Consider the following 16,114-nt stretch of genomic DNA (forward strand, 5'->3'; position numbering starts at 1 on the left):
AAGAGTTAAGTTATAAGGTTGCTACAGCATTGTGGCCTGAAGGGCTGTTCAGTGCTGTTCTGTTCTATAATCTATGTTCTCCTCCCTCCCCTTGGTGGGTCTGTCTGGTGGTGGTTAGCACGAGGTACTTCATTTTGGCACTAATAGCACAACTCGTTCCTGCTGCAGCACCATGCAAGATGACTTCTTCATCCTCCACGAGCAGGAGTATGACAGCCTGCTGGAGTCGGTCTTCAAAACGGAATTCATCAGCCTCTTATCGAAGCGCTACGGGGAGAAGATGCAGAAGAAGCTGCCTCTGCGCTTCAGTAACACGTGAGCACTCGACTGACTGTGTGTCCTGACCCTCCGGCACCTCGCGGTAACTCTAACCTGTCAGCTGAAACTCTGCTGAGTCAGAGCTCTTCACCTGCTACCGTAATTACCATTTGCTGTGTGTGATGGCGGGACTGTGTTTTGCACCTTGGGCCCCAGAGGAACGCTGTTTCCTTTGGCTGTATTCGTGGGTATGGTTGATTGACAATTAATCTTGAACGCAATCACCGTGGCCCAGTGGTGTTAGCGGCGTGTGCTCACCTCACCGAGTCAAACCCTGCCCCAGGATCGGAATCTGGTGCAGAATCCTTCCCACCACCAATATCAGGGCTACCAGTCTGCAGTTCCCTGCAGAACAGTGGATGAGTTCTAATCCCCCACTAAATCCTGCTGGCTTAATTTGCAATTGACTCTGTTAACGTCAGTGGGTCTTTGTTGAGTTTCATTTCACAGCAACACGGGCCACACCGCCCACCGCTTGGGTACGTCCCCAGGCAGGCCCTGCATGAGCATTTCTTTGTTCACTGAGTCTCACTCGTGTCCTTTCAGACTCGAAATGAAGGTGAGGAAGGATAACTGGGGTCCCTGGAGCGCTGGAATTTCTCGACAGGTTCAGTTTATCCAAGGCAATGGGCAGGTGGCAGTGCTGAAGCCCAGCAGTAAAACCCTACAGATCAGCATTGGGCCAGGACTGTCGAAGAACTCACGTAAGTGAAATATGCCCTTTACCCCTGCTGTAGTGGTTGCCTAGTACGAAAAGGTGGGCTGTTAACCTCACAGCCATCTGCATTTTTTATTGTTTACCTGGACTGCACTTTGCAGCTGTCCTTTGTTCTGTTGCTGTTTCACCTTGTTCTACCTTAATGCACCGTGCAGTGATGTGATCTGTGTGAACCGTGTGCAAGACCAGCTTTTCACTGCATCTCAGTCCGTGTGACAATACAAACCCTGGCTCTGAGACCCCAGCATTCCGCCCCTGAGTAACTGATAGTTGAGATCATTTCAAAATTGCACGATAGAGGTAAGTTCTGCAGTACTGCATCATTATTGATCCAGACAGAATACAATGCTCTATTTAATTGGCTTTGTGGTGAGTTCCCCAGTATACGTTTAGGAGTGGAAACAGTGATGAAGGATTGCTGATGTTCTGAAATCATTCATGTTGGCTCCCAGATGGTGTTCAGGCTCTGCACGGGGAGGTCCTATTGTACTGCAACGGTCTCCTGGAATGAAAGGACAGTTGCGGGAGCTAGACCAAAAGGGGCGTTGCTTCCCAGAGTAGGAAAACTTGCATTTCTATTCAGAGAACAAAAGGCCAGCTTCACCAAGTGAAAACAACAGCTGCATCTGCACTGATGGGCAGAGATGACTCGGTCTGTCTCGTGCTGAACTATGAAAACAAATGTATGTCAATAAAAGTGCTGAAATGTTTGTGTGTGTGTGTGTGTGTGTGTGTGTGTGTGTGTGTGTGTATATTCTATCAGCAATCACAGGCCTAGAACATAGAACCATGCTGAGAGACAGTCACTCTGCTTCTTACGCCATAAGACACAGGAGCAGAATTAGGCCATTCAGCCCATTGAGTCTGCTCTGCCATTCCTGGATCCCACACAACCCCATACACCTGCCTCCTCACCATAACCTTGGATGCCCTGAGCAATAGGGAGACTATCAATTTTCACTTTAAACGTATCCACGGACTTGTCCTCCACAGCTGTCTGTGGCAGAGCATTCCAGGTTCGCTATTCTCTGGCTTAAAAACATTCCTCCTTACCCCCTTACCTCTGTTCCAAATGGTCACCCCTCAATGTTGAAGCTGTGTCCTCTAGTTCTGGACACCCCCACCATATGAAAGATCCTCTCAACATCCACCTTACATAGTCCTTTCAACATTCAGTAGGTTTCAATGAGATCCTCTGCATTCTTCTAAATTCTAGTTGGTACAGGCCCAACGTTACCAAACACTCCTCAATTGTTAACCCCTTCATTCCTGGAACCATCCTTGTGAACCTCCTTTGTGCTCTCTCCAATAACAACACATTCTTTCTGAGATATGGGGCCAAAACTGTTGTCAATATTCCAAGTGCGGCCTGACTAGTGTCTTATAAAGCTTTAGCATTACCTGCTTGTTTTTATATTCTATTCCCCTTGAAGTCAATGCCAACATTGCATTTGCCTTCTTTACCACAGACTCAACCTGTAAATTAACCTTCTGGGAGTCTTGCACGAGGACTCCTAAGTCCCTTCTCACCTCTGATGTTTGAACTTCTCCCCATTTAGATAATAGTCTGCACTATTGTTTTTTCAGCAAAATGGATTATCATACACTTCCCAACACTGTATTCTATCTGCCACATTTTTGCCTATTCTTCCAATTAGTCTAAGTCCTGTTGCAATCACATTGCTTCCTCAGCACTACCCACCCCTCCACCTATCTTTGTATCATCTGCAAACTTTGCCACAAATCCATCAACTCCATTATCTAAATCATTGACAAACAATGTGAAAAGTAGCAGCCCGAATACTGGCCCCTGAGGAACACCACTAGTCACTGGCAACCAACCGGAAAAGGCCCCCCTTTATTCCCACTCGCTGCCTCCTGCCTGTCAGCCATTCCTCTATGCATCCAGTATCTTTCCTGTGATGCCATAGGATTTTATCTTGTTAAGCAGCCTCAAGTGTGGCACCTTATCAAATGCCCTCTGAAAATCCAAGTAAATGATGTCCATTGCCTCTCCTTTGTCCACCCTGCTTGTTACTTCCTCGAAGAACTCTAGCAGATTTGTCAGGCAAGATTTCCCTTTAAAGGAACCATTCTGACTTTGACATATTTTGACAGGGTAATCTCCAAGTACCCTGAAACCTCATCCTTAATAATAGACTCCGACACTTTCCCAACCTCTGAGGTTAGGCTAACTGGCCTATAATTTCCTTTCTTTTGCCTTCCTCCCTTCTTAAAGAGTGGAGTGACATTTGCAATTTTTCAGTCCTCCAGAACCATGCCAGAATTAAGTGATTCTTGAAAGATCATGACCAGTACATCTGCTATCTCTTCAACAACCTCTCTCAGGACTCTGGGATGTAGTCCATCTGGTCCAGGTGATTTATCCACCATAAGACTGTTCACCTTTTCCTTTGTAACAGCAATGGTACTCACTCCTGCTCCCTGACACTCATGGACCTCTGGCACATTGCTAGTGTTTTCCACAGTGAAGACTGATGCAAAGAACTTATTAAGTTCAACCACCATTTTTTGTCCCCATTAGTACCTCACCAGCATCATTTTCCTGTGGTCCACTATCAGTTCTCACCTTTTTACTCTTTATATAATTGAAAAAACTTTTAGTATTCTGCTTCATATTATTGGCTAGTTTGCCCTCAAATTTAATCTTTTCCCTTATGGCTTTTTTAGTTACCTTTTGTTGGATTTTAAGAACTTCCCAATCTTCCAACTTCCCACTCTCTTTTGCTACCTTATATGACCTTTCTTTGGCTTACAGTCTTTAATTTCCCTTGTCAGCCACGGTTGTCTAGCCCTGCCATTTGAGAACAACTTGTCTGTGGGACATATCTATCCTGTGAATTATTCCCAGAAACTACAGTATCACCTTCGAAACCAACATACTTCCCTTCAGTTGGACCTTTCTCCATGAGATGACCATCTGTGACGATTGTTTATGTTTAGGAACAGGAATATACAACACAAAACAGGCCTGTTGGCCCCACTAGTCCAAGCTGACCCAAACTAATTCCATTCATCTGCATTGGACCCCTGTCTCTCAAAACCCTTCCTATCCATATACCTAAACATGAGAGATTCTGGATACGCTGGGAATTCAGAGCAACACACACAAAATGCTGGAGCTGATGTTTCAGGCCAAGATTCTTCATCAAGATTCGGCCCGAAACATCAACTGTCTGGTTCCTTTCATAGATGCTGCCTGGCATGCAGAGTTCCTCCAGCATTTTGTATGTGTGACGATCTGTATACGAGTCCAGATGTCTCTTAACTGTTGTTCCTACCACTTCCTCAGCAACTTGTTTCCATACCCACCACCATATGTGTGAAAACTTATCCCACGGCTCCCCTTTAAATCTTTCCCCTCTCACCTTAAGCTTGCGCCATATGGTTTTAGACTCCCATACCCCAGGTAAAAGACTATGAACATTCATGATCTTTACAAACCAACGTCAGGCCTACCTTCGCCACACTTGGCTCCTATCCCCTCTCTCCTTGTAACTCAAGCCATGCAGTCCTGACAATATCCTTGTTCAAAGTTCAACGTTCAAAATGAAGTACATATATGTTACCATAAAAACCCTGTAATGTGTTATCTTGTGGGCGTGCTTAATAAATCCATAAACAAATAATAACCATAGTAGAATCTATGAAAGACTGCACCAACTTGGGCATTCCATCAGAGTGCAAATACAAAAAGAAAGGAATAATAATAATAAAGCAATAAGCAATCAATATTGAGAACATGAGATGAAGAGTCCTTGAAAGTGAGTCCATAGGCGATAGGAACATTTCAGTGATGGGACTCATGAAGCTGAGTGAAGTTATCCCCTTTGGTTCCAGAGCCTGATGGTTGAAGAATAATAACTGCTCCTGAAACTGGAGTTGAGAGTCCTGCGGCTCCTGTACCTCCTTTCTGATGGCAGCAGCAAGAAGAGAGCATGACCGAGGTGGCGGGGGTCCCTGAAGCAGGACGCTGCTTTCCTGAGGCAGCACTCCATGTAGATGTGCTCAGTGGTGGGGAAGGCTTTAGCCGTGATGGACTGGGCCGTATCCACTGCTTTCTGCAGGATTGTCCATTCAAGGGCATTGGTGTTTCCATACCAAAACGATGTGGAGATCCATAAAGATATGAATCTTTCCTGCACCCTCTCTACCTTAATCACGTCCTATAGTATGGTGATCAGACTTCACACAACACTCCAGGTGTGTTCTAACCGACTTCTTATGACAGCTCAACTCTTGAACTCAGTGACCTCTGCAATTTAGGCAATCATGTCACATTCTGCCTTCACCATCTATCTGTGTCACTACTTTCCAGGAACTACAGATTTGTACCTCTTTTCTACAACACTCCCCAGTACCTGTCATTTACTGTGTAGCCTATCTGGTTAAATTTCTCAAAGTGCATCACTTTGGACTTTTCCAGGTTGAATTCCATGTGCCATTCCTTTGTCCACTTCCCAAGTTGATCTTGATTTTGTAACCCTAGACAACCTTCCTCACTGTCCACCACACCACCAATTTTGATGTCATCCACAGTTGCTAATCAGGTCACCTACCTACATTCTCATCAAAATTACTAATTATATACAGTATAACACACAACTGCCAATCCAGCATAGATGCCTGTGGCATATTATTGGTCAAAGGCCTCCAATCTCTACTACCACACTTTTCCTCCTTCCACCAAACTAACTTTGTATTTGTTTATCTACTTCACCCTAGACTCCGTGTGATCTAACCTTCCAGCCACACCTACCATGCAGGATGGGCCAAAAGCCTTGCTGAAGTCCATCTAGGCAATGTTCACTGCTCTGCCCTCATTAATCCTCTAGGCCAGCACTTCAAAACAAGTTAAGGTCACGAGACATGAGTTCCCATGCACAAAACCACATTGAGAAGCCCTCATCAGTCCTTGCCTTTCCAAATGCAGATAGATCCTATCCCTCAGAACCCCCTCCATGAACTTAACCCCCACTGATGTATAGCTCACTGGTTTGGAGTTTCCTGGTTCGACATCGCAGACTTTCTTAAATAATGGTACAATATTAGCCACCGTTACTTGTGGCTAAGGAAGATACCAGGCCCCAGCAATCTCCTCCTTTGCTTTCCACAGCACATGGTGAGGTTCCTGGGTTCCATTCATCTTTACGCACCACAGGATTGTCACCTGATTACTGCATTTCTATTCCAGGGCCTACAAAGAGGAACTTGATGCAGGTGAAACAACAAACTACAAGGTCACAGAAGACAGCCTATCCAATGAGAGCTGCTCCTCCCCCTCCAGGTAACTGGGCAGTGGTTTCGATCTCAGTCCAGCCTTGCCAGTGTTGGGAGATCGAAGAAATGAACTGGTGGGGGGTAAGAAAGGACAGGTGGCCACGATTGTCCTCCTGCCCTCCAGCTAGTAAACTGCAGGCCCACTGGCTCAAGGATTAGTTCTCCTATACCAGTGGGTCAATAAAATTCCTTGCTGAATGAAGCTCACAGAGTAAATGGTGTTTGTGGTAATAACAAATAGAATGATAGAGAGTGATGAGTGCAAAACAACAGGATGGAGCAAGGACAACAGTGCAAGTGCAGTCTGGGGTATCGCAAAGGCAGCAGTGCAGTCTGGGGTATCGCAAAGAGATGCTGAGGTGACAGTAATGGAATAATTGAGAGATGTAGAATTAAGGGTCTGAGAATCAAAGGATCAAAGGTTCATTTATTACCAAAGTACACAACTCTGAGATTCTTCTTCTCCAGGTAGCCACGAAACCAAGAAAAAAAAATGAACAGCAACACGATCGTCAACCCTCCAAACCCCACTGTCCTGCACGAAATGCAACAAGAACGTCAGCTCCCAAAGCTCTCCCCCGCACGAAAACTTAAGAAAATTGACCAAAAACACAATAAGAACATCAACCGTCCCCCCAAAACCCCCTCCTCCTCACAATAAACGCAAAAAGAACACCGGCCTTCAAACCCCCTCTTCCTGCGCAAAGAAACTAACAAAAACAGCAACAAGAACATCAACGTCCCCTCCCAGATCCCCTCCTCCACACAAAACACCACAAGAACATCGATCCCCGCATCCCCCATCCTCGCGCAAAGTAATCAGAAAGAACGGGCGAGAAGCACAGAATATAAAAAACTATAACTCTGAAAAAATAGTTCATACTCCACATCCATGTCCAAAACGCAGTAACATCCTGTGCCACCACCACCTGAAAGATGGTGTGGAGATACTTTGTCCTGTTTCCAGGTGGCATACGTGGCCGCAGTGGAACCTGCAAACACTTCCACAGCCAGGGCAGGTGTGTCTGGGTGGGTGGGGAGATGGGGATGTTTGATGGTGGTGTATCTGGCAGGGTGGGGAGATAATGATGATTGATGGTGGTGTGTCTGCAGGGTGGGGAGAGAATGATGATTGATGATGGTGTGTCTGCAGGGTGGGGAGATGGGGATTTTTGATGGTGTGTCTGCAGTGTGGGGAGATGGGGATGGTTGATGGTGTGTCTGCAGGGTGGGGAGATGGGGATGGTTGATGGTGGTGTGTCTGCAGAGTGGGGAGATGGGGATGTTTCGTGGTGGTGTGTCTGGCACGGTGGGGAGATGCGGATGTTTGATGGTTGTGTGTCTGCAGGGTGGGGAGATGGGGATATTTGGTGGAGTGTCTGGCAGAGTGGGGAGATGGGGATGTTTGATGGTTGTGTGTCTGCAGGGTGGGGAGATGGGGATGTTTGGTGTGTCTGCAGAGTGGGGAGATGGGGATGTTTGATGGTTGTGTGTCTGCAGGGTGGAGAAATGGGGATGTTTGGTGGTGGTGTGTCTGGCAGGGTGGGGAGATAGGGATGTTTGGTGGTGTGTCTGGAAGGGTGGGGAGATAGGGATGTTTGGTGGTGTGTCTGGCAGGGTGGTGAGATAGGGATGTTTAATGGTGGTGTGTCTGGCAGGGTGGGGAGATGGGGATGTTTGATGGTGGTGTGTCTGCAGGGTGGGGAGATGGGGATGTTTGGTGGTGTGTCTGCAGGGTGGGGAGATGGGGATGTTTGGTGGTATGTCTGGCAGGGTGGGGAGATGGGGATGTTTGGTGGTATGTCTGGCAGGGTGGGGAGATGGGGATGTTTGATGGTGGTGTGTCTGGCAGGGTAGGGAGATGGGGATGTTTGATGGTGGTGTGTCTGGCAGGCTGGGAAGATGGAGATGTTTGGTGGTGGTGTGTCTCGCAGGGTGGGGACATGGCCATGTTTGATGGTTGTGTGTCTGCAGGGTGGGGAGATGTGGATGTTTAATGGTGATGTGTCTTCAGGGTGGGGAGATGGGGATGTTTGGTGGTATGTCTGCAGGGTGGGGAGATGGGGATGTTTGGTGGTGTGCCTGGCAGGGTGGGGAGATGGGGATGTTTCATGGTGGAGTGTCTGCAGGGTGGGGAGATGGGGATGTTCGATGGTGGTGTGACTGGCAGGGTGGGGAAATGGGGATCTTTCTTTGTGGTGTGTCTGCATGGTGGGGAGATGGGGATGTTTGGTGGGGGTGTGTCTCGCAGGGTGGGGGGATGGGGATGTTTGATCGTGTGTCTGCAGGGTGGTGAGATGGGGATGTTTGATGCTGGTGTGTCTGGCAGGGTGGGGAGATGGAGATGTTTGATGGTGGTGTGTCTGCTGGGTGGGGTGATGGGGATGTTTGATGGTGGTGTGTCTGGCAGGGGAGGGAAATGGGGATGTATCGTGCTGTGTCTGCAGGGTGGGGAGGTGGGGATGTTTGGTGGTGTGTCTGCAGGGTGGGGACATGGCCATGTTTGGTGGTGGTGTGTCTGGCAGGGTGGGGAGATGGGGATGTTTAATGGTGGTGTGTCTGCTGGGTGGGGAGATGGGGATGTTTGGTGGTGTATCTTCAGGGTGGGGAGATGGGGATGTTTGGTGGTGGTGTGTCTGGCAGGGTGGGGAGATGGGGATGTTTGATTGTGGTGTCTCTGCAGGTGGGGAGATGGGTATGTTTGATGGTGGTGTGTCCGGCAGGGTGGGGAGATGGGGATGTTTGATTGTGGTGTCTCTGCAGGTGGGGAGATGGGGATGTTTGATGGTGGTGTGTCTGCAGGGTGGGGAGATGGGGATGATTGATGGTGGTGTGTCTGGCAGGGTGGGGAGATGGGAATGTTTCATGGTGGTGTGTCTAGCAGGGTAGGGACATGGGGATGTTTGGTGGGGGTGTGTCTGCAGGGTGGGGGGATGGGGATGTTTGATCGTGTGTCTGCAGGGTGGTGAGATGGGGATGTTTGATGCTGGTGTGTCTGCAGGGTGGGGAGATGGGGATGTTTGATGCTGGTGCGTCTGGCAGGGTGGGGAGATGGAGATGTTTGATGGTGGTATGTCTGGCTGAGTGGGGAGATGGGGATGTTTGGTGGTGGTGTGTCTGCAGGCTGCGGAGATGGGGATGTTTGGTGGTGTGTCTGGCAGGGTGGGGAGATGGGGATGTTTGATGGTGGTGTGTCTACCAGGGTGGGGAGATGGGGATGTTTGATGGTGGTGTGTCTGGCAGGGGAGGGAAATGGGGATGTTTCGTGTTGTGTCTGCAGGGTGTGGAGGTGGGGATGCTTGGTGGTGTGTCTGCAGGGTGGGAAGATGGCCATGTTTGGTGGTGGTGTGTCTGGCAGGGGAGGGAAATGGGGATGTTTCGTGTTGTGTCTGCAGGGTGTGGAGGTGGGGATGCTTGGTGGTGTGTCTGCAGGGTGGGAAGATGGCCATGTTTGGTGGTGGTGTGTCTGGCAGGGGAGGGAAATGGGGATGTTTCGTGTTGTGTCTGCAGGGTGTGGAGGTGGGGATGCTTGGTGGTGTGTCTGCAGGGTGGGAAGATGGCCATGTTTGGTGGTGGTGTGTCTGGCAGGGTGGGGAAATGGGGATGCTTAATGGTGGTGTGTCTGCTGGGTGGGGATATGGGGATGTTTGGTGGTGTGTCTTCAGGGTGGGGAGATGGGGATGTTTGGTGGTGCTGTGTCTGGCAGGGTGGGGAGATGTGGATGTTTAATGGTGGTGTGTCTGCTGGGTGGGGAGATGGGGATGTTTGGTGGTGTGTCTTCAGGGTGGGGAGATGGGGATGTTTGGTGGTGTGTCTGCAGGGTGGGGAGATGGGGATGTTTGCTGGTGCTGTGTCTGCAGGGTGGGGAGATGGGGATGTTTGATGGTGCCTCTGCAGGGTGGGGAGATGGGGATGTTTGATGGTGCTGTGGCTGGTAGGCTGGGAAGATGGACATGTTTGGTGGTGGTGTGTCTACGGGGTGGGGAGATGTGGATGTATAATGGTAGTGTGTCTGCAGGGTAGGGAGATGGGGTTGTTTGGTGGTGTATCTGCAGGGTGGGGAGATGGGGATGTTTCGTGGTGGTGTGTCTGCAGGGTGGGGAGATGGGGATGATTGATGGTGTGTCTGCATGGTAGGGAGATGGGGATGTTTGATGGTGGTGTGTCTGCAGGGTGGGGAGGTGGGTATGTTTGATGGTGGTGTGTCTGGCAGGGTGGGGAGATGGGGATGTTTGATTGTGGTGTCTCTGCAGGTGGGGAGATGGGGATGTTTGATGCTGGTGCCTCTGGCTGAGTGCGGAGATGGGGATGTTTGGTGGTGGTGTGTCTGCAGGCTGCGGAGATGGGGATGTTTGGTGGTGTGTCTGGCAGGGTGGGGAGATGGGGATGTTTGATGGTGGTGTGTCTACCAGGGTGGGGAGATGGGGATGTTTGATGGTGGTGTGTCTGGCAGGTGAGGGAAATGGGGATGTTTCGTGCTGTGTCTGCAGGGTGGGGAGGTGGGGATGTTTGGTGGTGTGTCTGCAGGGTGGGGAGATGGGGATGTTTGGTGGTGTGTCCGCAGGGTGGGGAGATGGGGATGTTTGCTGGTGCTGTGTCTGCAGGATAGGGAGATGGGGTTGTTTAGTGGTGTATCTGCTGGGTGGGGAGATGGGGATGTTTCGTAGTGGTGTGTCTGCAGGGTGGGGAGATGGGGATGATTGATGGTGGCGTGTCTGCAGAATGGGGAGATGGGGATGTTTGGTGGTGTGTCTGGCAGGGTGGGGAGATGGGGATGTTTCATGGTGGTGTGTCTGCAGGGTGGGGAGATGGGGATGTTCGATGGTGGTGTGCCTGGCAGGGTGGGGAAATGGGGATCTTTCATTGTGCTGTGTCTGCAGGGTGGGGAGATGGGGATGTTTGGTGGGGGTATGTCTCGCAGGGTGGGGGGATGGGGATGTTTGATCGTGTGTCTGCAGGGTGGGGAGATGGAGATGTTTGATGCTGGTGCGTCTGGCAGGGTGGGGAGATGGAGATGTTTGATGCTGGTGCGTCTGGCAGGGTGGGGAGATGGGGATGTTTGATGGTGGTGTGTCTGGCAGGGGAGGGAAATGGGGATTTTTCGTGCTGTGTCTGCAGAGTGGGGAGGTGGGGATGTTTGGTGGTGTGTCTGGCAGGGTGGGGAGAGGTGGATGTTTGGTGGTGTGTCTTCAGGGTGGGGAGATGGGGATGTTTGGTGGTGGTGTGTCTGGCAGGGTGGGGAGATGTGGATGTTTAATGGTGGTGTGTCTGCTGGGTGGGGAGATGGGGATGTTTGGTGGTGTGTCTTCAGGGTGGGGAGATGGGGATGTTTGGTGGTGTGTCTGCAGGGTGGGGAGATGGGGCTGTTTGCTGGTGCTGTGTCTGCAGGGTGGGGAGATGGGGATGTTTGTTGGTGTCTCTGCAGGGTGGGGAGATGGAGATGTTTGATGGTGGTGTGGCTGGTAGGCTGGGAAGATGGACATGTTTGGTGGTGGTGTGTCTACGGGGTGGGGAGATGTGGATGTTTAATGGTAGTGTGTCTGCAGGGTAGGGAGATGGGGTTGTTTGGTGGTGTATCTGCAGGGTGGGGAGATGGGGATGTTTCGTGGTGGTGTGTCTGCAGGGTGGGGAGATGGGGATGTTTGATGGTGGTGTGTCTGGCAGGGTGGGGAGATGGGGATGTTTGATTGTGGTGTCTCTGCAGGTGGGGAGATGGGTATGTTTGATGGTGGTGTGTCCGGCAGGGTGGGGAGATGGGGATGTTTCGTGGTGGTGTGTCTGCAGGGTGGGGAGATGGGGATGTTTGATTGTGGTGTGTCTGCAGGGTGGGGAGATGGGGATGCTTAATGGTGGTGTGTCTCGCAGGGTGGGGAGATGGGGATGTTTGGTGGTGTGTCTGGCAGGGGAGGGAAATGGGGATGTTTCGTGCTGTGTCTGCAGCGTGGGGAGGTGGCGATGTTTGGTGGTGTGTCTGCAGGGTGGGAAGATGGCCATGTTTGGTGGTGGTATGTCTGGCAGGGTGGGGAAATGGGGATGTTTAATGGTGGTGTGTCTCGCAGGGTGGTGAGATGGGGATGTTTGATGCAGGTGTGTCTGGCAGGGTGGGGAGATGGAGATGTTTGATGGTGGTGTGTCTGGCTGAGTGGGGAGATGGGGATGTTTGGTGGTGTGTCTGCAGGCTGCGGAGATGGGGATGTTTGGTGGTGTGTCTGGCAGGGTGGGGAGATGGGGATGTTTGATGGTGGTGTGTCTGGCAGGGGAGGGAAATGGGGATGTTTCGTGCTGTGTCTGCAGGGTGGGGAGGTGGGGATGTTTGGTGGTGTGTCTGCAGGGTGGGAAGATGGCCATGTTTGGTGGTGGTATGTCTGGCAGGGTGGGGAAATGGGGATGTTTAATGGTGGTGTGTCTGCTGGGTGGGGAGATGGGGATGTTTGGTGGTGTGTCTGCAGGGTGGTGAGATGGGGATGTTTGATGCAGGTGTGTCTGGCAGGGTGGGGAGATGGAGATGTTTGATGGTGGTGTGTCTGGCTGAGTGCGGACATGGGGATGTTTGGTGGTGTGTCTGCAGGCTGCGGAGATGGGGATGTTTGGTGGTGTGTCTGGCAGGGTGGGGAGTTGGGGATGTTTGGTGGTGGTGTGTCTGGCAGGGTGCGGAGATGGGGATGTTTGGTGGTGTGTCTGGCAGGGTGGGGAGATGGGGATGTTGGATGGTGGTGTGTCTGCAAGGTTGGGAGATGGGGATGTTTGATGTTGATATGTCTGCAGGGTGGGGAGTTGGGGATGTTTGATGGTGGTGTGTCTGGCAGGGTGGGGAGATGGGGAATGTTTGATGGTGGTGTGTCTGCAGGGTGGGGAGATGGGGATGTTTGATGGTGGTGTGTCTGGCAGGGTGCGGAGATGGGGATGTTTGGTGGTGTGTCTGGCAGGGTGGGGAGATGGGGATGTTGGATGGTGGTGTGTCTGCAAGGTTGGGAGATGGGGATGTTTGATGTTGATATGTCTGCAGGGTGGGGAGTTGGGGATGTTTGATGGTGGTGTGTCTGGCAGGGTGGGGAGATGGGGAAGTTTGATGGTGGTGTGTCTGCAGGGTGGGGAGATGGGGAAGTTTGATGGTGGTATGTCTGCAGGATGGCGAGATGGGGATGTTTGGTGGTGTGTCTGGCAGGGTGGGGGGATGGGGAAGTTTGATGGTGGTGTGTCTGCAGGGTGGGGAGATGGGGAAGTTTGATGGTGGTGTGTCTGCAGGATGGCGAGATGGGGATGTTTGGTGGTGTGTCTGGCTGGGTGGGGTGATGGGGATGTTTCATGCTGGTGTGTCTGCAGAATGGGGAGATGGGGATGTTTGATGGTGGTGTGCCTGGCAGAGTGGGGAGATGCGGATGTTTGTTGGTGGTGTGCCTGGCGGGGTGGGGACATGGGGATGTTTCGTGGTTTGTCTGGCAGGGTGGTATATGATAATATTTGGTGTTGGTGTGTCTGGCAGGGTGGGGCGATGGTGATGTTTGGTGGTGTGTCTGCAGGGTGGGGAGGTGGGGATTTTTGGTGGTGTGTCTGCAGGGTGGGGAGATGGGCATGTTTGGTAGTGCTGTGTCTGGCAGGGTGGGGAGAAGGGGATGTTTAATGGTGGTGTGTCTGCTGGGTGGGGAGATAGGGATGTTTGATGGTGGTGTGTCTGCAGGGTGGGGAGATGGGGATGTTTGGTGTTGGTGTGTCTGGCAGGGTGGGGCGATGGTGATGTTTGGTGGTGTGTCTGCAGGGTGGGGAGATGGGCATGTTTGGTAGTGCTGTGTCTGGCAGGGTGGGGAGAAGGGGATGTTTAATGGTGGTGTGTCTGCTGGGTGGGGAGATAGGGATGTTTGATGGTGGTGCGTCTGCAGGGTGGGGAGGTGGGGATGTTTAGTGGTGGTGTGTCTGCAGGGTGGGGAGATGGGGATGTTTGGTAGTGCTGTGTCTGGCAGGGTGGGGAGAAGGGGATGTTTAATGGTGGTGTGTCTGCTGGGTGGGGAGATAGGGATGTTTGATGGTGGTGTGTCTGCAGGGTGGGGAGATGGGGATGTTTTGTGGTGGTGTGTCCGGCAGGTTGGGGATATGGGGATGTTTGATGGTGGTGTGTCTGGCAAGGTGGGCAAATGGGGATGTTTGGTGGTGTTTCTGGCAGGGTGGGGAGATGGGGATGTTTGATGGTCGTGTTTCTGCAGGGTGAGGAAATAGGGATGTTTGATGGTGATCTGTCTGCAGGGTGGGGAGATGGGGATGTTTGGTGGTGTCTCTGCAGGGTGCGAAGATGGGGATTTTTGGTGGTGTGTCTGCAGGGTAGGGAGATGGGGATGTTTGATGGTGGTGTGTTGTAGGGTGGGGAGATCGGTAAGTTTGATGGTGGTGTGTCAGGCAGGGTGGGGAGATGGGGATGTTTGATGTTGGTGTGTCTGCAGGTGGGGAGATGGGTATGTTTGATGGTGGTGTGTCTGGCAGGGTGGGGAGATGGGATTTTTGGTGGTGTGTCTGCAGGGTGGGGAGATGGGAATTTTTGGTGGTATGTCTGCAGGGTGGGGAGGTGGGGATGTTTGATCGTGGTGTGTCGGCAGGGTGGGGAGATGGGGACGTTTGATGGTGGTGTGCCTGCAGGGTGGGGAGATGGGGATATTTGATGGTGGTGTGTGCAGGGTGGGAAGGTGGGGATGTTGGATTGTCGTGTGTTTACAGTGTGGGGAGATGGGGATGTTTGCTGGTGTGTCTCGTAGAGTGGGGAGATGGGGATGTTTGGTGGTCGTGTGTCTGACAGGGCGGGGAGATGGGGATGTTTGATGGTCGTGTGTCTGCAGGGTGGGGAGATGGGGATGTTTGATGGTGGTGTGTCTGGCAGGGTGGGGAGATGGGGATGTTTGGTGGTGTGTCTGGCAGGGTGGGGAGATGGGGATGTTTGATGGTGGTGTGTCTGCAGGGTGGGGAGATGGGGATGTTTGATGTTGGTATGTCTGCAGGGTGGGGAGATGGGGATGTTTCATGGTGGTGTGTCTGCAGAATGGGGAGATGGGGATGTTTGATGGTGGTGTGCCTGGCAGAGTGGGGGGATGGGTAAGTTTGTTGGTGGTGTGCCTGGCAGGGTGGGGACATGGGAATGTTTGGTGGTGTGTCTGGCAGGGTGGTATATGGTAATGTTTGGTGTTGGTGTGTCTGGCAGGGTGGGGCGATGATGATGTTTGGTGGTGTGTCTGCAGGGTGGGGAGGTGGAGATTGTTGGTGGTGTGTCCGCAGGGTGGGGAGATGGGCATGTTTGGTAGTGCGGTGTCTGGCAGGGTGGGAAGAAGGGGATGTTTAATGGTGGTGTGTCTGCTGGGTGGGGAGATAGGGATGTTTGATGGTGGTGTGTCTGCAGGGTGGGGAGGTGGGGATGTTTAGTGGTGGTGTGTCTGGCAGGGTGGGGAGATGGGGATGTTTGATGGTGGTGTGTCTGCAGGGTGGAGAGATGGAGATGTTTGATGGTGGTGTGTCTGCAGTGTGGGAAGATGGGGATGTTTGCTGGTGTGTCTGGTAGTGTAGGGAGATGGGGATGTTTGATGGTCGTGTGTCTTCAAGGTGGGGAGATTGGGATGTTTGGTGTTGTATCTGCAGGGTGGGAAGATGGGGATGTTTTGTGGTGGTGTGTCTGGCAGGTTGGGGATGTGGGGATGTTTGATGGTGGTCTGTCTGCAGGGTGTGGAGATGAGGATTTTTCATCGTGTGTCTGCAGGGTGGGGAGATGGGATTTTTGGTGGTGTGTCTGCAGGGTGGGGAGAT

General features: G+C 51.7%; 1 protein-coding gene across 2 annotated transcripts in view; it reads left to right on the plus strand.

Annotated features, from left to right (window-relative positions):
* myo1ea (myosin IEa) overlaps positions 1–16,114 on the plus strand; it is a 279,339-nt gene that overhangs the window by 179,393 nt on the left and 83,832 nt on the right. For both annotated transcript variants that reach the window (XM_072278417.1, XM_072278418.1), the window contains exons 23-25: positions 169–315; positions 865–1,022; positions 6,252–6,344. In XM_072278417.1, the coding sequence (XP_072134518.1) occupies positions 169–315; positions 865–1,022; positions 6,252–6,344 (398 nt within the window). The remainder of the gene's footprint in view (positions 1–168; positions 316–864; positions 1,023–6,251; positions 6,345–16,114) is intronic.

This window comes from Mobula birostris, chromosome 14 (genome assembly GCF_030028105.1).
Source record: "Mobula birostris isolate sMobBir1 chromosome 14, sMobBir1.hap1, whole genome shotgun sequence".
NCBI lineage: Eukaryota > Metazoa > Chordata > Chondrichthyes > Myliobatiformes > Myliobatidae > Mobula > Mobula birostris.